Source organism: Rhopalosiphum padi, chromosome 2 (assembly GCF_020882245.1).
Source record: "Rhopalosiphum padi isolate XX-2018 chromosome 2, ASM2088224v1, whole genome shotgun sequence".
Taxonomy (NCBI): domain Eukaryota; kingdom Metazoa; phylum Arthropoda; class Insecta; order Hemiptera; family Aphididae; genus Rhopalosiphum; species Rhopalosiphum padi.
Window position 1 is genome coordinate 87,901,280 of NC_083598.1, and position 22,258 is coordinate 87,923,537.

Consider the following 22,258-nt stretch of genomic DNA (forward strand, 5'->3'; position numbering starts at 1 on the left):
AATGACTGTTTATCGCGTGATACGGGAATATAAAAAATAAAATACACAAATATTTAATTCAGACGTGACGATCAGTGTTCGCGCAAACGCAACAAACCAACCACTGACGCACTCAGGTTTTAGACTTATATTATAGGCCACGGTACAAGGCTAAGGTCGAATTTTGTTTGAGCATATCAGAGTTTGAGCTAAGGAAATGTTAGAGCTGCGAATAGGTAAGAATATAGATATGAATGAAATCACTATTTAATAATACGAGTACAAGCAATGTATTGTGCACGCAACGTAATATGCTAAAGATCAAAAAATATGGATACCAGATGCCTTCCTTAATCGCGCAAGTCTGCCCGGGGTGGGTCTTGCTACGACGGAGGACAGACAGTGAATGTGAATGCTGGTCGTTTCGCCGGGCCTTTTATACCCGGTGTTCTGTGACAGATAACAAGAAACCGTAGAAACCCCAATAGTGCGATCGCCGATAAACGCACAATTTAAATAAAAGTTATTATAAGAATAAAATATTTATAATAATTAATAATAATACAAATATTAATAATAATAATAAGATTAGGAATAAGAATAATACAAATGATAATAATAAAAAGGAAAAGAAGAATCTAGAACCTTATACGTGCATCGCCCCCCACACACACCGAACAGAAAAATCCCCCCTCACCGAAAAAAAAATTTTAAGTTAAAATATTAAACAATTATTTATATGTACAAACTTTTCACGATATTTTAAGACTTTTCCAGAGTTTTTCCCAACACGTTCTTTTCATATTCGCGTACCTAGTTTGCGTTTCTTAGCGGTTGCGATCGCGGTAACGAGTACGACCGCCGACGACAGTCCCCCTGACATTTTTCTTCGTTCTTTTTATTTTTGCACATAGGTTCGCGGACGCCGATTGATGTACGCGATATTTATTCTATTTTTATTGCTTAAATGTACACGTATATAATATACGTTTGATTCGAAGCCCATTTGTCGGTGTACAATACTGTTTTTTTTTTTTAATCAATAAATTGCATTATATATTTATATTATTTTTGTTGTTCTCGGTAGCTAAACTTTTACGTCATACTTATATCTTCAACCACGGGTTGTGCTGTTTACCATGAAAGTGTTTATCGACGACGTTTGTGTCGCACAATACTGTATTCATGTACATGGGTGTATTGGTGTATATATGTAATAATACATGATAAGTTTTTTGTTGGTGTATTAATGAGTTATTGAAAACACGTTATATAACTTTATAAATCGTAATTTAAATTATAATGTCATTGGACGATGTGTAATAAATAAATAAGTGTTTCTTTATTTTAAAATATTTTTATATAATCAATTTAATGATTTTTAGGGATTATAGGTGACTGAAGGTGATGTGGGGGGCTTTGCTCCGCACAGTAATGTGATATTGAATTTTGTGTGGAACGCTCGTTCATTCAACGTCCACTGAGTCCCCCTTCTAGTTTTTTTTCAATTCAAGCACTGGACTACATAAGTATATCATTAATATGGTTTGTAAATCATAAAAAACATTCAAATACTGACATTATGCACAATGGCAACTCTATGATTTGCGTGGCCCTGTGCAGTGTATAAATGCATGGCACCCGTTTTATATTATGGTATGTAAAATAATATATTATTTATCTATCCACCGAATTGCAGTAAACGCGCTATACAATTATTCGATCAGATGCATTATAATATGGTTGGATTGAAGTCATTTGTTAGACATGCTCAAGTATTAATAAAATAAATATTTAATATATCGTACTACCTATAATCATTGATTAAATCAATATAATATACGTAGTTATTAAACATATTGTGACGTATTATGTTTAGGCCACATAAGGAGTACACTGTTTCCATAGATATCGAGAATTGATACAACATACATAAATATTATTCTTGTATATGATGAAATAACACACTTTTTCCACTCGCCTCGATCTATTGATTAGGTTGAATCAAATGTGAAATTATTTCTTGTGCTGTAATTTAATACATAAAATACAAGTTGCTAAAATAATATATAATATATATTTCATACTTTCCGTATGGATTTCAGTTTCTATTATAAATTCTATATTTTCGACATAAATATCAAATTATTTTCAAAATTCTTCTTTACTCATATTATAAAACACATGTCATATTCACTTGAACAATTATCTATTTCATGAAATTGAATGCATTTTTATTGAAAACGTGAAATAAAAATTTATTCCACGATGTGGTCACACAGAGTACACAGTGTATTTTTTTTTTTTTTTGTATAACAAAATATTATGTGAGTAAAAGGTACGCGTTTCATACATTCAAAATAATTTCTTTAATTATTTTATGAGAAATGCATAGTTTAATAGTAACCTTATATGGTAATTTATTATACCCAACTAAGATTTAGTGTTATAATTTTGTTTCGATTTTAGGATGATTATCTAATATATTGCTGTTAAATAAACCCTAATGGTGTGTACTGTATAATATACTGTACTATATAAGTGACGTAGCGTGAGGTTTAAACTTAATATATGCGCTGAAAATGATAAGACGATCAATTTGTGGGGGGATTTGTCTAGAATATAAAAATTATTATATTTTATTGTAGGTGTATAATTTAACGAATTTAGGTTTAATAACGTATGCTATATTTTATTTATAGTTTATTAATATTCAAGGTCTGAATAGTATTCAGAAAAAATTCATATTAATTTTTTAATTCGAATTTTATATTTGATCTGTTGTTTTTTATTAAATATACATATTATACTGTATAAAGTTGTTAATAACTGTTCATTTTTTTCTGTTTTTACGATGAACACGCACTAGCTATATGGATATTAATATTTTAAATCCTTATTCCTTGTCACAGAGATTCAATGATTAATATATGACATAAGTATACGATATAGTTTTTTTTTCGTACGCTGTGTAACAAAAATGACATTTTTTTATACCTATACCTAACTGCTTGAATTAGGTTAGTACTTCGTTTTATTTTTAAATGTGATGCAGCATAACCTGTAATTACCGAATGAGTTATTTATATTATTGTATTTTTTATTTACAGTTATAAACGATTGCAGTAGAGGAGCATCGGCGTAACTAGGGGAGGTCTAGGGAAGGGGGAGCTTTTTAGCCTCAATTAGCCTTCAAATTATTTTTAACTTTGGTTTTCTAGGACGCTAGCCCTTGTAAAGTTGTAATTATTAAATCCTAGTTACGCCCATATAGAGGAGTAGTATTCTTCACACAAAGCCCCCTCCGTTGACAGTTAAATAAGAAAAAAAAAGTTAATACTATGTGGAAACACCTACTAGCTATACAAATATTAATATTTTAATCCTTATTCCTTGTCTTTGAAGTTTTTATGGTTATTGGATGAAACGACTATACAATAAAGCATTTCTTTTCGTGCTCGTTGTAATAAAGACATTTTTAAATTCTATACCTACCTATACTGATAGTTATTGTTAGAAACTTCAAAATTATACACCTTTTAGTTTCGGTATGGCTACTGAACAATGAACAAGGTACTGACGAGCTGTTCCAGATAATAATCAACTATCGTTGTAACTGTTGTAAGCCACTTATTAAATCACATTCTATCATCAAAAACATTAAATTAATTAAATTAAATTTTACAAACATTGTATATAATTATATATTACAAGTAATAATTTTGAATTATTTATAAGTATGCTAAATTTTCAATTTTTAAAATTATTTTTCTTATATTGTCGATAAATAATTTATTCACTGGATCAACATTTTTAAAAATTTAATACAAGTTTCAAAGTGATTTTTTTTATATCTGTCTAAAAACTAAAATGTAAAAGCACCTATTATGCACAATTTTTTTTATACATACGTATGCTTTCGTAGTTAAAATTTTGACAAAATTTGTCAAAACCGAATACAAACTGCAAAATTTTTTGTAGTTAAAAATTCATAAAAACTTTTTTCTTAAAACAATTAGGTACCCATTAGCTATATAGGTAATTGATTACTTTCAATTTTAATAATATTTTAAGTATTATGTATTACTTATGGTGTCAATTCGCGTGTTAAAAATAAGGTGTCATAATCAGAAGTGTAATATTTTATAAAATGTAGTAGCATAAAAATAATTTTTTATACAATCTTATTTTATAAAATTACTATACCATAAATTCTATTAAAAATATAATAATATTCCATTACATGCTATCCACAAGTCTTTGACTATAATACTTTACACCTGCAGGAGTTGGTCAGTTCTGGATTTTAATGTAGGCATATTATAATTTATAGCTAGTATAGTAATCACTATACTATAGTGCAGGGATCGCCAACCTTTCAAAACAAGTGAGCTACATTTGAAATTTTTAGTCCCAGGTGATCGACATCTAGGAGAATTTAGGTCTTTAGGAAGAGATTTGTTTTATGAGCAAAAAAAAAAAAAAAAAGGTCTGAAAAAAGGTGCACACTTGCACGTGACGACTAATAAATTGACAGTCGAGTTAAAAACTGAAACTGACAATAATTCTGACTATTTATTGTAGCCGAGGCATTATGGTAAATTCCTAGAATACAATATAGCAGTCAACATTAACCGATTATTTATTACGCGATCGACCGATAATGGTAAAATTAATTTTTTAACGATCGACCTATAGTCCTAGAAAGATCGACCAGTCGATCGCGATCGACTGGTTGGCGACCCCTGCTATAGTGTATCACTGACAAAAAAATAAATAATCGTAAATTTAACATGCAATTACAAAGACAATATAGACAATCGTTTTTTTTCGATTTCTTAAGTACTGAGTCATATTTTAATATTGTGTAAAAAAATAGTAAAGGATAAAGATGACTATCAAGTCGACGAAAACGTGAGTCGATGACTTTTCTATATAGCTGTAATATATAAAAATAACTGATGAAGTATAATACTTAACATTAAAACAGAATAATATCGTATAATAACCAACCCGAAAAAATTATTATAGTTAAATTAATATATCACTAAATGGTTTTAATTTCGTTTTTTAAAATTACGTATTATGTGTACAATTAACTAAAATTTATAATAGTATTAATAGATAAACCTTTTTACCGTTAAAATTTTTCTTATAATCAGATTCACAAATTGGCTATACATATATGCAAAATTATATTTTGGATAATACGAATTACAAAGTAACACATACATGTGAAATTATTATAGAATATACTATTTTAGTGATACTGACTAGTAATAACACTAATAACTAATTACTCATTATTTATTTTATAAAATTGATAAGTGAGACAGAATTACGATTAAATTGCAATTGACATATAGATATATTATTTTTTATTTAACTAATAACTTACATTTTATTTTATATAATTTTATAAGTGAAATAGGACTACGTAAAGATAAATCATTCATAATAATTATAATAAACCATCATTAATAATAATCAAAATATAAATAAATTAGAATTACGTTTATTTTGTTGATATTTCTTTATATTCTTTTTTATTAATTGGAACTTATATTCAACATAGCTGAGAGGATGTTATAGCATGTGATCATCACCTAGAATTGAGAAATTATTTTTAATTTATTCCAATTTGTGTTATTATATATTATAACATCATATTAAATATATACATATAAGTTCTCTTAGTAGTTATATATCCTTTTCCAAAGTCCTTTTATTTGCTGACAATATCAAATTTTAAATGAAAATCAACACTACCAATGACTGCATTCATCTACAGACCTTAAGAGAGCGTCATACCCGCATATGTATTGTCTTTGTATTACAAGTACGTAACATAGCAAATATTAAATAATGTACGCTCAGTCGATTGCGTTGAGCTCCATTAGTTTAAAAATTAAAGTTAGTCAACCTATAACGAAACTTGTTGGTAAGAATATTATCTGTGTTTATAATATAAACAACTATTATATACAATTAATAATATAATAAATCATATAATAATGGTTTTTTACGATCATTCGGTTTTTAAGTGAGTTATTAGCATTTTTAATTTACGTTATGTTATATACGCATAACTTGCTAAAAAATTGAACTATCTTAATTAACCAACATACAAACACAGATAATGCTCTTACCATCAAGTTTCATAATAGACCAATTCACTCTCATTTTTAAACTAACGGAGCTAAATGTGATCTGCTGAGCGTTAATTTGCTATGTTGCGCACTTGTAAGACGGAGAAAATACAGATGCGGGTTTTGCAGCCTTTTAATTCTTTTTACAATAAGTTGCAACAGGTCGGACTTATTCTGAATTTTGGAAAATGCTAGGCCATGTAATTTTGCGAAATTCGTTAGTCCCTCTTCCCCACCAATTTACTTAATATATATCGTCACTATAATGAATAAATCTCGTTAAGGATCTTGAGTTTTATATTTACATTTACTTGACTTTAACCCTTCAATTTAATCACCTTATATATTTACCTCATTCTAGGTAGACCTTTAAAAACCTTATATGCTTCATTAATCTATAACTCATGTCACACCTCGTACTTTAACAACCTGTATAATATACACAGAACGTTGTCAAATACTTTATAAGATGAAAAAAAAATAAAACATAAAAAAAAAATTAATAAACGATAATATTACGCTGTTAAAAAATTGTAGGTTGATAATTTTTATCCGTGTTATTTTAATCATCAATTCATTAGCGTTATTCAACTGCATTGATAACAACAATATTTTTTTCGATCTTAAATTCATCGAAGTCCAATTACAACTATACATCCCAAATTGAACGGATTCTAACTGCAAAAAAAAAATATTGCATTTATAAACCAACTAAATTAGATCTAAACAGCAATTCCATTACATTATTATTAATGCGTTCCAATAAATAGCAAATGATAAGTAAAATAATAAACACGTTTACAAATGATGATATCAACTTGATTACAACAAGAACTGGTATAGATTCCGATGACTTAAATATCTATATAAACATAAATACGTAATTATCTGTTAAGACTCTTAAAAAAAGACATATTATTTATATATAATAAATTAATATTATTTATATTATTATTATTTTTTATATATTTATTTATAGGCATACACAGGTGGAGCTCGAGAAAATTACTGGAGCACTATAACGACAAACATATTAAACAATACATTAATAGCTCTTGTTAACATTTATTTTTGTCCGGTATGAAATAATACTAGGTATTTATTATTATTTTGAGTCAGATAAGGGTTTTGAACAAATAATAATCCCAATACCCTCTATAAAATAATCATAGATCCACCTGGGATTTCCTTTTTTATTTTATATATTAAGTTTGTATTACCACAGCAGATGCATATGTTAAAATAATGATAGATCCTGAATATGCCACGACATTTGATACAATTATAAACTTATACGTTGAATGAAATAATTTTAACTTCCTGAAATATAAAATAAATATTAAAATTAAAAATACCGTGAAATTAATTTCAACTAGATGTTCATCATATATAATAAACAAAACAAATAGATATAAAAATAAATGTCTTATGATGATTCCGAAACATACTTTAAACTTTAGGTACTAACTTGAATTGTTTTTGTTGATTCTTCATAATTGATACTAAATCATCAAAACAATAGTTTACCTTGTATTCATTTTTTTTTCTGAAAATATACAATTTATATGCATAATTATGAATTAATGTTTTTTTATTATTTATTTACCACGTAAAAACGTTGTGCAATCAAACTACTCAGTCGGGTTATCACTGGAAAATAAAAAAAAATTGTTATTTCTATTGACTTACTATTATTATTTTCACAAATCAGTTCACCGTTGAAATTTTCGTAAGCCCTTTTGATCATCTCATATTGAGCAATCATAACAAAGCAGAGAGAAATAAAGAAGACTTCACTCACTATGTGCATGTATAACAGAAACATTACAATACATGACTCCATAATATAAAATAGAACGTAATTATTATTATAGTAATTTACGGTCACCGGGAACCGAAAGTTGAGAATATTCTCAAGTCGTCGATTTGATTGGTTTGCGTTTTCTTTCCGTAATAACATCAGAACTAAAGGATACATGGTATATAGGATGGCATTCATTATTCCAAGCATACACATAATATTTGTAATTTTTATTGATTTTTTGCGATATTTATGTAGAATTCCTTTATGTTTTTGACATTGTGTGCTCGTCAGAAAATTTATATCAGTAACTTCGAGTAAATCCCAAACCTTATTTGCTTTGTATAAAAATGTAATTATTTTAAGTAAATCTACAGAATAAATTAAGCAACTAAACATTGATTGTATGTCATTAGCGACATTGAATACGTCATCTTCCATCTCAGTTAAATAACCCATCAATCCAAAAATTATTGTACAGCCAATAATGCAATTTATGATGTACCAAGCTAGATGGTAAACATTAAAATTGCAAATTTTTTTGGTTTTTGGATCAAAAAGATGAAAAAAATGAAATTTTTTAAATAATTTCAAGTTTATGGAAACTTCGCTGGGCCTCGATAAGCTTATATCAAATGACATGTTCATACAAATTCGATCTAAAAATTAAAATTAAATATTCTGTACTATTAATTTATGTATAATTTATAAAATGTAAGAATAACACGTTAATTATACTAGTGAGGATTGTGAATTATAAATGCGTACCTTCAACCTAACTGTCCTAACTGTCTTTGTTTTACTAATAAAATATACTACTCTGTGTGACCATTTTACTGCAATATTATTGTATTTTAATTTTGAAATGTTGATTCGATTTCATAAAATAGATCAGAGGTTCCCAAGCTGTGGGTCACGTTATATTTTTAAATATTACATTTTTTTTAAAATGTGTTTCTTTAATTCTGTATTTCTATTTTTTTTCGTCGATGTTAAAATTCAGTTTTATAATTAATCGTTATCTGCGAGTGGGACAATCACGAGTTCACTGCGACCGTATTAACACTATGCAATCAGATTAATAGTAGGGATGGCACAATGTCAATTGACCGGTCAGAATGTGGTCAATTGACCACAAAGATTTTGACCGGTTAAAATCCAGTCAAAATAAAAAAAAAACTTCCATGGTTATACTAAATATCGTTTTTAGACAGATCTGCTGTCCAATATTGTCATTTTGTACTAATAAGCGTTATGTTTGTCACACTGATATTTCTGTAATTAATTATCAAAATTATCGTCCATGGTCTTATCATATTAAATTTGCAAATTGGTGGAAAGGTAATTTCAAAAACAAAAGTGTTCTAGCTGATGTTGCTGAAGTACTTCTAACATTACCAAGCTCTACAGCGTGTGCTGAACGTAATTGGTCTGTTTGGGGAAATATCCATTCAAAAAACCGTAATAAACTTAAAACATCTACAACTGGAAAATTAGCATCTGTTTACCATAACCTAAGATTGCTGAAAAATTTGGAAATAGATGCAGAAGACCCAGTTTTCATTTCTTCTGAAATTGAAGACAACGATACTCGATAGTGAGAATTTTGAGATTGATATGCAAATTGATAATAATTAAGTTTTTTTAACTAAATGTAATTATGTAGATTGTAGACTTACTTGTTTTAAAATTTAAAGTATATATAATATATATGTATTTACTATTTTTAATTTTATACTGTTATTAATTAGTAATTACTAATTACTATTGAAAGTTTAAATGTATGTTTATTCAAAGATGTCAATATTTTATTTTCTGTTTATTAACTTACTACTATTGTCTATTTTTATTATTTATATGATTTATAAAATATGGTTGTTATTTTAATTTGTTTATTGTTACTACTTAGTACTTACTATTGAAAAATGTAACTTTTTTTTCTTTAACTAAGTTGTTATTTTATTTTAAGTTTATCATTACTTATTAGTTATTACTAACTATTAAACTAATAGAAGACTAATTATTTTAATTTATCTGTATTGTTATTAATCAATAATCACTGTTGAATGTTTTTTGTTACTTGGTTTTAACTTTTAATACATTTTTTCCATTTAAATATAACATTTGAATTAAGGACGAGGAAAAAAAAGATTTTGACAATTTTGACGAGTCAAAATCTGGTCAATTGTCATTAAAAGATTTTGACTAGTCAAAAGCCCAACCCTAATTAATAGTGATTTCAAATATACCGATATATTTAAATCAAATTACTGATAAATTAAAAGAATATTACCTCACCTGTATGGCTGTTTGACATTCGAAACTAGTGAATATGCACAGTAACACACGGTACGCGTGTGCAGTTTTAATAATATTATAGTACTTTTTCTCAAATAACCAATATATTCGTTTATTAAAAACTAAATCATTACGTCTCAAGCAAACAAATGTTGAATTGAGTATAAATGTGGTAATGAAAAATATGAAAGAATTACCATCCTTTACAGTTCATATTGCAATTAAAATACCTATATCGGGCTATAAATTTGTATATTTATACTTTTTATTTTTTTGTAAAATAATCGTAAAAATGCCCTTAATTTTATGTCGTAAATAACTGATCGACAAAAACAGCAACAAAAAAAAGTGTCATTATTATTATTGTGTTGCCATAATTTAAAAAAATTCTAAATGTGTTATGGCATAACAATTTTGGGAACCTCTGACATAGATAACTGTTACCTTTAATATGACTTATGATTACTGTAGAATGTAGAAAATAATTTTATATTTATGTTGGAAAATATGAAATATATTATTTAACTCATTAGTAATTTATGAATTAAATCACAGCACAAAATATAATTTCTAAAATGATGTAAACTTAGCTATTATTAGATCATTACAAAATAAAATATTTTACATAATTTCTTCATAGTCCAAATATATTAAGCTAACAATTTCCTACATATTTTAAAATACCCTAAAAAAATAACAAAGTATGTTTATATAATATTAGATTGTAATATATAATGTTTGTCAAGTGCAATTTCTTACTTGAAAGACATTCAATTTTGAGAATTTCTTTCACTACTAAAACTTATGCGTATGATATATTCACATATATTTGTTACGCTGATTTTCTAGGAGATTATTAAGATCGAAAATGTTTCTATCGTACAATAGCATATTATACTCACTTTGTTTGCTTAAATCCGTTGCTTCAGTGACTACCTATTTGCAAATATTTTGATGTACTGTATTATAATTTATAAGCTCAAATATTATATTATACAAATATTACTATAACTAGTGAATTTACTGTAATATTGTTGATAAAAATAGTTTATACTTAGCTTATTTACTAAATGATTTTTCTAAAGTATAAAATGATATTCAATGTTAGTAAAGTTTTGATAAGTAATAAACAATGGTAGCCGATTATTATCTGGATTAGTTCGTTGGTAACTTGTTTATTGTTCAGTGTTCATACCGATACTATAAAATGTATTTTAGGGTTTCTAACACTATAACTATCAGTAGTTAGGTAAAGGAATTGAAAAATATCATTATTACAATGAGTATGAACAGAAAATGATAAAGTATATATTTATGTCATATAATAATCATAAAAACTACAAAGACAAGAAATAAGAATATAAAATATTTATATTCGTATAGTTGTAATGTGTGTTTATCGTGAGAAAAAATTGAGAAAAATGACAGTTGTTCAATATGACTATTAAAGTTAAAAATTGAATGTAACTTTTGTTTGAATATTATTGGTTCTTTGAATATTTTAAAATACGGGTTTATTTAAAAGGTTTATATTAATTTTTAATTATTAAATGGTTGAAAATAAAAAAATTGTTATTTGTATCGAATTACCACTATTTTTTTTTTTTTTTTTATATTATTGTTTAAGCATCAACTACAAGGTTATTAGCTTTACTGGTATTACATTTTTACATTTTAGGTATTATAAGTTATTGGACAATTCGATTATATACAATTAAAAACAAGTATTACAAATAAACAAACTTATTATATGCTGTTATACAATTCAATTTCTTTAAGGTATAAAGTTATGTTTCGCCAGTTAGAAAAAGGACCAATAGCATCATACAATTACCACTATTATATTTTCGTTAACTTATTTGATCATCTCATATAGAGCGATCATAATAATATAGTAGACAGAAATAAAGAAGACTTCAGTAACTACGTGCACGTATAACAGAAATATTACAATACATCAGACATGACTTCATAACATACACTATAACATTATTATTATATTAATTTAATAACCGAAAGTTAAGAATATTCTCAAAACGCTGATTTGATATTTGTTATGTATAACAGAAGCACTACAATAGAATCCTCTATTTGTAATTATAGTTGCACTAGAAGATACAAGATCCATTCAATGGAGTTCATAATGCCTAAGTCACTTATGATATTTGTAATTTTTATTGATTTTTTTTATATTTTTGGAGAATTTCTATGTATTTTTGACACTGTATACTAGTCAGGAAGTTTTTAAAAATATTTAACACTTTTTAATTTATTTATAAGCATGATAAGCTTCCATTTTTAAAATTATTTTTCTATAATTTTCAATAAACAATTTATTCACTGAATATAAATTCTTGAAAATTTAATACATTATAAATTTTAATTTATTAGTTAAAAATGCCTAAAAATTTGTTTGTTATAACAATTATGTGTTAAGCACTTTAAATATTAAGTAGTACTATGATACCAAGTCACATGTTATAATTAAATGAGGTGTTATGAAGAGTTATATCTTATAAAAGCTTATTTTAGGAAAAATATTTCTTATAATAATGTTTTTTACCAATAGCGGCTACAACGAGACACGAGTACTGTGTATATATGTTTATTAAAAATAAATATATAATATATATTCTTGTACGCAAGATTCAATTTCATATTTATAATTATATAGGTATTGATATAGTATCTAAGAATAAATAAAACTTAGTTTAATGTTACACTGTTATTTTTTAATTTTTTTATTACTAATTAATATATTGATTTGAAATAAACTCGTAAAGTATAGATATATAATTTTAACAGATTTGAATAAAGAATAATAGTTAGATAAAAGTCACATTCAATTTAGAACTTAAATTTTAAATTACGTCCCTTATTTTTTTAATAAATAAACAAAAACTTTGATAAAATGTTAACAGCTGTTCATTTTCACAGTTTTCATGATAAATATGCATTAGTTAGATGGATATAAATATTTTATTCCATATTCCTTGTCTTTGAAGTTTTTATGATTAATATATAATAAAGAAGGATGTACACAAGGGAGGTCGAATCCGGATCACTCCTATTAATTAACAGAATTTAAAATTCGAAAGGTTTAAAATACTTTTTACATGTTGAAACAATTTGGAACTTCCTTTAGAAAAATTTTTCTGGATACATCCTCGATGACATAAATATTTTATACATCATTTTCTGTTCATATTCGTAGTAAGTATGATATTTTCCAATTCCAATACATTCCTGTTGATAGCTATTGTTAGAAACTTCAAAATACATCTTTTAATATCGGTATATGGACGCTGAACCACGAACAAGTTACCAACGAACTAATCTAGATGATCGGCTATCGCTGTATGCTACTTATTAGTTATTAAATCACATTCAATCGTCCAAAATATTTTTATAGTTATAGACTTATAGTAATATTTATATGATATAGTATTTGAGCTTACAATACATTGTCATATTTCTAAATAGGTAATCACTGCAGCAACGGATTTAGGCAAACAAAGTGAGTATAATATGTTATTGTACGTTAAAAACATTTTCGATCTCATTAAACTCCTGGATAATACGCGTTAGTCTTAGTAGTGATAGAAGTATTTAAAATAAGAAGTTGCGTCTTACAAATATGCTATACAATCTTACATCATATAAACCTACATTGTTAATTTTGTGATATATTTTAACAGATTTAACTGTAATGCTGTATATTATATTTTTTTTAAGTTAAAAATTGATATTCAATAAAAAGGATAATATTCAGAAAAAAGCCATATAAATTTTTTATTTAAATTTTATATTAGGTCTGTTTTTTTTTATTAAATATACCTGTACTGGGTTAAGACACGCACTAAAGCTAACTAGCTAAACGGATATAAATATTTTAAATCCTTATTTTTTGTTATTGTAGTTTTAATTATTTAAATATGACATAAATATAGAATATACCTAGCAATTTCTTTTCCAGCTCCTTGTAAGAATAATTAAATTTTTTAATTCTTCTTCCTATCTACTTTTATATTTAGTGTTTGAAACTTCAAAATACATACTTTATTATCGGTATTTGATATGAACACTGAGTAATGAACAATATACCAACGAGTTATTCTAGATAATAATTGAATTTCATTGTATGCTAATTACTACGATATATGACGTTCTTAATTGGAAAAAAGTTAAAAAATATCTTGATTTTAACAAAATATTACATTAAAATTAAAATAACAAAAAAGTTACTATCAACAAAATATATTATACAATGATTTTATTTTAAAAATTTTTTCTTTCTAGACTTCATATTAAGTCGTTTATTAATTTTTCAAGATCAAGTTAATTTATCCATGGTTTTTCAATATTAAGTATACTTTTGCCAGTTAATCTTTTTTGTGAAATTGAATTGCGAAGATAGTTTTTCAACAATTTTAATTTGGAAAATGACATTTCAGCTGTAGCGACAGTAACTAGGAGACTTTAATATATAATACAAGCAGCAAGAATTTCACTATAAAGGGATGAAAGATCATTCTATTATAGAAGGTACATTTTTCATTTTTTTTTCTGATAATAAATTTCTTAATTTTTCCTTTTGATAATGGGCCCATATTTAGACAAAACCTGGTCAGGGAATGCAATGCACACCTCGTGTCCCCTATTGTTGCGGCACTGATGCGGTACTACGTCTTCTAAATACAGAATATTATCGTTACCTATAGTTACCTTTATTAGTTCTTAATTGATTAATATGTATTTGTATATGTGATTTATATGATAAATTAAATAGATTAAACTAAGATGTTTTACTCTAATAAGTGACATCGGTTGCATATTAGACAAGATCGTCAACAAATATTCACTCGTGTGTCGTGTAAAACTACTGTAACAACGAACAAAATAGGCAGTGGCAGGAACTTTTGACTGCAGTATGCGCAAATGAGTGACAAGAACTAGTTGATTGGCGGTGGTAACAAAAAAAAAAAGACGTTAAGGCGGCCATGTCTTCGACGCGGATACAAGCGAAATGTTCGCCAGCAGCCGTTAATGGTACCTAACTAGTGATGGGTAAATACCCAGTAAATATATTTTTGATAAATTCCCATGTTATTTACCTGGTATTTAAAATAAATACCCAGTATTTTGAGTAATTACTTCAAACAAAAATTATTCAATAACATTTCATTCGTATACGAACAAATGTTAACAGTGTGGTCCAAGTAAAAATACCCATATTTAATTAAATACATTTTATGTGGAAAGTTGACAAGATGATTTTTTTCAAAAAATTATCAAGTTAAAAAAGAAAAAAATATTTTTAAAACCAGAAAAAAATAAGATGTTCATAAGCTTACTGTTGTTATATTATCTAAATCTAAAAGAAAATAGAAAGTTAATTTTACTAAATAAATAAGGACTAAGATATAACAGTATAGCCACATTTATAAATAAAAAAAAAATACACAATTTTTTAAAGGTAAATATGATGTATACATTTCTTACCTGTTGGGTGCTCACCCTCAGTTCATTACTATACCTAACGCCCGTTGCAGTATACTTAGATGATCCGAAATCGAACACGCGAAGTCAAATTTAATTAAAGTTCAAACTGGCGTGAACATTCACCTCTACCACAAATAAATGACAATTCACAATTAAGCTTAACAAAATATAATAATAATATTAATTGAACAAATACCTACATAACGTTGAAAACTGTAAAATTATCTTAATTAGTTGGCCAATGAGAAATTGCACTATACTATTCAACTATTGTAATATTTACTTTCTAATGATCAACGAAATAAGAATTTACTTCACAGTTTACTTTGAAAAAGTTATCTATAGATATTGCAATCTCTGAACTTTTAGACGAGAATTGTTTATTCATATTTCTAATTATACAATCCAATACAGGAAAATAAACATGACATAATATTATCAAGTAAACTTCTTTACTTTTTTCTTATTCCGCAGGTGTCTTATATTGATCATTTGTAATTGTACTCGAAACAATACTTGATTGACTATGTGGCTGTAACCATTTTTTTTGTAACTTTTATTACAATTTATAAAGAATACAATATTCATTATTACATACATCCGTACCTATGTAATGTATAATATTCCCTATATTAATGTATGCATTTTAATTATTAAGGTAACTTTACTATGAATTCAAGTTTAGTAAAATGAAAGAATTAAAAATTGTATATACCTAGTAAACCACATAAAAATATGTACTACGATGTACTAGTTAAAAGTACATATTCATAGGCGTATAATATTAGAACCCCTTGTAAAATAGTAATATTTTCAAGCCAATTCAACGGTAGACTTTAAAAATACAGTCAGATTTGGTTAAATGAAACTCTTAACTTCGACTAAGAATTAATCAAGTTCGATTGTATTGATACATGGAATTATAAACTAATCATTCTCTTCGAAATTTTAATGATTAATAGGTGAAAAAACTAAACGATATACCTAGCATTTCTTTTTCTACTCTTTATTGAAACAATATTACAATATTTTAATTTCTATACCTACCTAGTACCTACTGATAGCCGATAGGTATTGTTATAAATTTCAAAATACGGTAAACGGAAAATTGGTACGGTTATTGTGTTTTGAACAAAAGAAATGAAATAGGCGGAATATTGGTACTATAAAATATTTTATTTCAGTGGTTCAAAAAATTAAATTAAAATAAATATATGTTCACAATTAATAGTAATAAGATAGTAAAAAAATATGTCGAAAATTAAATTAAATATATGTTCATAATAGTAATATGATAGTCAAAAAATGTGTCCAAAATTAAACAATTCATAATAATTCAAAATTAAATATAAATTCACAATAGTTCACAATAATTCACAATAGTTCATAATAGTTCAAAATTAAATATAAATTCACAATAGTTTCCCTATGGTATTTAAAAAAATGTCCATTGTAATTTCTTTATTTACGTAACTGGTAATAGTTTTATGAAGTTTATATTGAAGTAAAGCATATTTTTTATTTTTTTTTTGAGATGTTAAATTATTAGGTTGTTCATGCCGTATACTTTCAATTTCATGCAGTACTTATCTAATGTGTAGATGCTTTAAGATTGTTTTCTCATAGTTTAAGAAACCCTGGTTTTTAACGACCGTACCAATATTCCACGATCAAAACAACTGTACCAATTTTCCGACAATCTCAAAATACACATTTTAGTATCAGATACCAACGAGTAACGAGCTAATCCAGATAATAATCGACTATCATTGTATGCTACTTATATAATCACGTTCTATTTAGTCAAGAATATTTATTGATAATGTAGGATTTAAGTGTAATGCCGTATACCATATTTCGTTTATAGTTTAATGATATTCAAAGAACGAAATAGCGAATAATGTTCAGACTAAAGTAATTTTAAATTTTAAATTTAATAGTTTTTTTTATTTTATTAAATATACACATACTTGATTAAAATATTAACAACCGTTCATTTTGTTGGTTTTAACTATAGACACGCACTAGTAATACAGATATTAATATTTTAAATCCTTTTTCCTTGTCTTTAAAATGTTTATGATTAATGAATGAACTAATTATAAAATATAGCATTTTATTTTCGTGCTCGTTGTAACAATGGCATTTTTTAATTCCTATACCTATCAACTGATAGTCAATTTTAGAAACTTCAATATGCACTGTTTAGTATCAATATGGACACTGAACAAGCAACAAAGTATCAATGAGTTATTCCAGATAATAATTGACTATCGTTGTTTGCTACATATTAAATCACGTTCTATCGTCAAAAATAGTTATTAATTTAAATGATAATATAATTTTATTAAATTAAAGTATACAAACATTAAATATAACTTTATTCTCTATAGGAATTCGTTTAGTAAAAATAAGGTACTTTCATCTAATTTAATCAAATATTTCACAGAAAAACACTATGATTATTTTAACTATTTATACTTTATTTAGGCTTACACGAAATCAACGTATTTGTTAATATAGGTAATCATTGCAGCAACGAATCCAGGCTAACAAAGTGAGTATAATATTTTATTGTTATAAATCATTCGGTATAATCAGTATACCAAAATTTTGTGTGAACTGAAAATATCCATTTGATCTTAAAATGACAGAAATTTCTAAAAAAAGTCATTAAATTAAGTATATTTTCTTTACAAATGTTTTACATTCCAATTTAATAATATTATCAACATATTTTGTTCACTTTATAGAGTATTTCAGAATATGTAAGTAATTTTTACCACTAAATTTTAGATCGATATTTTTCAATTACAAAAAATAAAGTAAACAATTTTATTTTGTAATGATCGGGTTGAATTAAATTATGAATTATTTTTCGTACTGTAATTTAATATATAAATCACAAGTCAGTAAAATAATAAATTTCATATTATCCTAAATAAATGTCAAATTAATTTTAAATTCTACTGTACTCAGACATGTCATACTCTCTTGGTGAACATTGAAATGAAATGGACATTTCACATTTCTTAGGAATGTGCAATACAAAAATATTCCCACAAACTCATTAAATCTTTTTTTCAAAAACCTGACTGAAATACGTGTTATAGTTACTTTAATTTTTTTATAAGTAATTCATAAAGTAATAGTGACTACAGAATATTTCATTTTAATTTTCAGATCGAATCTTTAAGAACATGACATTTGATATAAACTTATTGAAGCCTAACGAAGTATCAATAAACTTAAAATTATTTAAGTTGTATAGGTTTTTTCATCTTTGTGATCTAAAAAACAAAACAATTTTCAATATCAATGTGTACCATCTAGCTTATTACATCATAAGTTTCGTAGTTGGTGGTATTGTAATTTACGGATTGATGGGTTATGTTAGTGAGAAGGAAGATGAAGTCATTATCACTAACAATATACTAGTAATGTATTGTTGTATAGTATATTATCTATGTTTAGTTAAAATAATTACATTAACTTATAAAGCGAAAAACATTTGGAATTTACTCCATGTAATTAGAATGCATTTTTTAACAAGCACACAGTGTCAAAAACATATTGGAATTCTCCAAAAATATCGCAAAAAATCAATAAAAATTACAAATTACATAAGTATTTTATCAATTATAACTACCTTCATATGGATCTTGTATCCTCTAGTGCTGGTGTTATTACAAAAAGAAGACGCATACAAATCAAATCAACGCTTTGAGAATATTTTCAACCTACGCTACCCCGTGACCATCAGTTTCTATAATAATAATTTTGGTATATTTTATATTATGGAGGTTTCTATTATAGTGATTTTGTTATACATGCATGTAGTGACTGAAGTATTCTTTATTTCTCTTGGCTTGATTTTTATTGCTCAATTTGAGATGATCAAAAATGCTTACGAAAATGTCAACGTTGAACTGAATTCCGAAAATACCAATAGTAAGACAATATAAATAAAAAAATTTGATTTTCTTCTGTAACCCCCTAAGTTAGTGGTTTTACTGTTTTATTATATTTGCAGAAAACAAAAATGATGTTAACGATTGTTTTGATGATTTAGTATCAATTATGAAGGATCAACAAAAACTTTTTGAGTTAGTACTTATAGTTTAAATGTTTTATAATTAGTCATAAGAAATTTTTAAAAAAAAACAATTAATTTTTTTGAATATATCATTTATACACGAAAAAAATAAATCTACTGACTATAAATGTTAATAATGTAAACGATTTTTTTGATATTTTAATAAGTATATGCTGGATCAACAAAAAAAAAATTACGTCAGTGCTATTAGTTTTAGAATAAGTCATGATAATTCGTTTATATTATGACTATTTTTTATTTTTATTATGTCATTAATACCCAGTTAAAACAAATTTATTGATGTTGTTTATTTAAATATTTTAGAATTAGTCATAAGACATTTATCAAAAAACAATTATTTTTTTTAGTATATCGTTTAACTTCAATAAAAAAATAAATCTATTAACTAAATGTTATGGATTTAAATTGTAAATTTTCAACAAAAAAATACGATTATAATGTTAAGGATTATTTTGATGATTTAATATCTATATGAAGGATCAACAAAAAAAATTTACGTCAGTGCTCTTAGTTTAAGAATAAGTCATGATAACACGTTTTTATTATGACCATTTTTTATTTTTATTATATCATTAATACCCAATTAAAATAAATTTATTGATGTTGTTGTTTATTTAAATATTATTTTTATTTTTCAGGAAATTAAAATTATTTCATTCTACGTTTAAAATTGTAATTGTATCAAATGTTGTGGTATATTCGTGGTCTATTATAATTTTAATATATTCATCCACTCTGGTAATAAAAATTCAATACACCAAATGAAAATGTAAAACCAGGGGTGGATCTATGATTATTTTGTAGAGGGTGAAATGATTATTATCAAAAATAATAGTAAATAGTTTAATTTCTAACCAATCTAATATACACGTTAACATAAGCTAATGGGGTTTTATTTAATATGTTCGTCTTTAAAGTGCTCTAGCAACATACTTTATATCCACCCTTGTGTATTTCTACAAATAAATGTCTTTTATGTAAATACTGTTAACAGAATATTTCATATTTATGTTTATATAGAATTTATTTACGTCATCAAAATCAATACCAATGCTCAGTATAATCAAATCGGTATTATCATTTGGAAACGTGTTTATTCTTTTACTACTCCTTTGTTATTTATTGGAACGCATTAATAACATTGTAATATATATGCCGTTAAAATGCAATTGAGATGGTTTATCGATGCAATATTTTTTTGCAGAAAGAGTCTGTCCATTTCGGAATGTATAGTTGTAATTGGACATCAATGAATTTAAGATCAAGAAAAATGTTATTGTTATCAATGCAATTGAATAATGCTAATAAATTGATGATTAAAATATCACCGAGAAAAATTGTCAACCTACAATTTTTTAATAGTGTAATATTTTATATTTTATTTTATTTTCACGCTATGTTACATACAACAGTTACAATTACAGGTTACACAGTTAACAATTGTTAAAAAAAAATTATGTTAATAAGGTTATCGAATGAAAGGATTGGGTTCAAGTATATATCAATGTGAAATATCACATCATTGACGGGATATACCCGTTTAAAGGGCAATAGTGAGTAGGTGATGAATGTAGGTGTGAATAATGACTGCTTGTGAAATGGCATGTGTGGCATTTCTAAAAATGTGTAATAATTTCGATTTGTTGCAATGAATTTTAAAAAGAGTTAAGGACGTCAAAGTTAGAATGTAGAGGGATACAGTCAATGTTAGTGTTCAAATGACATGTACAATATTGTATCATGTCCAAATAACAGCACTTTTGAATAAGATAGTTGACTACTGAGGCACACTTATTTATAATATAATAACTTAAATTGCAATAAATAAGAAAATAATTTTTTTTATTCCAGGTGATGATCACATGCTATAACATTCTTTCAGCCATGTTGAATATAAGCTCTAAATAAAAAAAAAATAAAGATATATTAACAAAATTTCAACTTTATATTTATTTATTTTTTTTTATATTAATTAGGATGGATTTTTATAATTAGTATGATTGAGATATCTTGCATTTGTTGATCATAAGTTCCAATTATTAATAAAAAAGAAGTTAAAGAAATATCAACAAAATAAACGCCATTTTAATTTATTTATTATTTAGTTATTAATAGAGATGTTCTATTGTTTTATATTATGAATGATTTATCTTTAATTTAAGGCGTGATTCTATTTCACTTATAAAATTATAAAAAATAAAATGTAAGTTATAAGATAAAAAAAAAAAATATTGTTATATGTTTGCAGTTGCAATATAAACGAAATTCTGTCTCACTTATCAATTATGTAAAATAAGTTATGAGTAATTAGATATTAGTGTTATTTGTTTATTCTTTAATTGCACATGTATCATGTATGAGATACTTCGTTATTACTAATAACTTATTAGTATTATTTTTTATAATTATACT

General features: G+C 25.7%; 2 protein-coding genes across 2 annotated transcripts; one reads left to right on the plus strand and one right to left on the minus strand.

Moving 5' to 3' along the window:
* Positions 1-5,528: 5,528 nt before the first annotated feature.
* Positions 5,529-8,571, minus strand: LOC132919337 (uncharacterized). Its single transcript, XM_060980879.1, has 6 exons — positions 7,814-8,571; positions 7,597-7,674; positions 7,349-7,448; positions 6,871-6,990; positions 6,648-6,806; positions 5,529-5,585 (listed from the first exon to the last, which is right to left on the minus strand). Exons 1-6 carry the CDS (start codon positions 8,569-8,571, stop codon positions 5,529-5,531), a joined length of 1,272 nt encoding a protein of 423 aa, XP_060836862.1.
* A 10,358-nt stretch (positions 8,572-18,929) lies between these two features.
* On the plus strand, positions 18,930-21,754 carry LOC132923517 (uncharacterized). Its single transcript, XM_060987563.1, has 6 exons — positions 18,930-19,680; positions 19,763-19,835; positions 20,485-20,584; positions 20,867-20,989; positions 21,051-21,209; positions 21,698-21,754. The coding sequence occupies exons 1-6, from the start codon at positions 18,930-18,932 to the stop codon at positions 21,752-21,754; spliced, it is 1,263 nt and encodes a 420-aa protein (XP_060843546.1).
* The last annotated feature ends 504 nt before the right edge of the window (positions 21,755-22,258 follow it).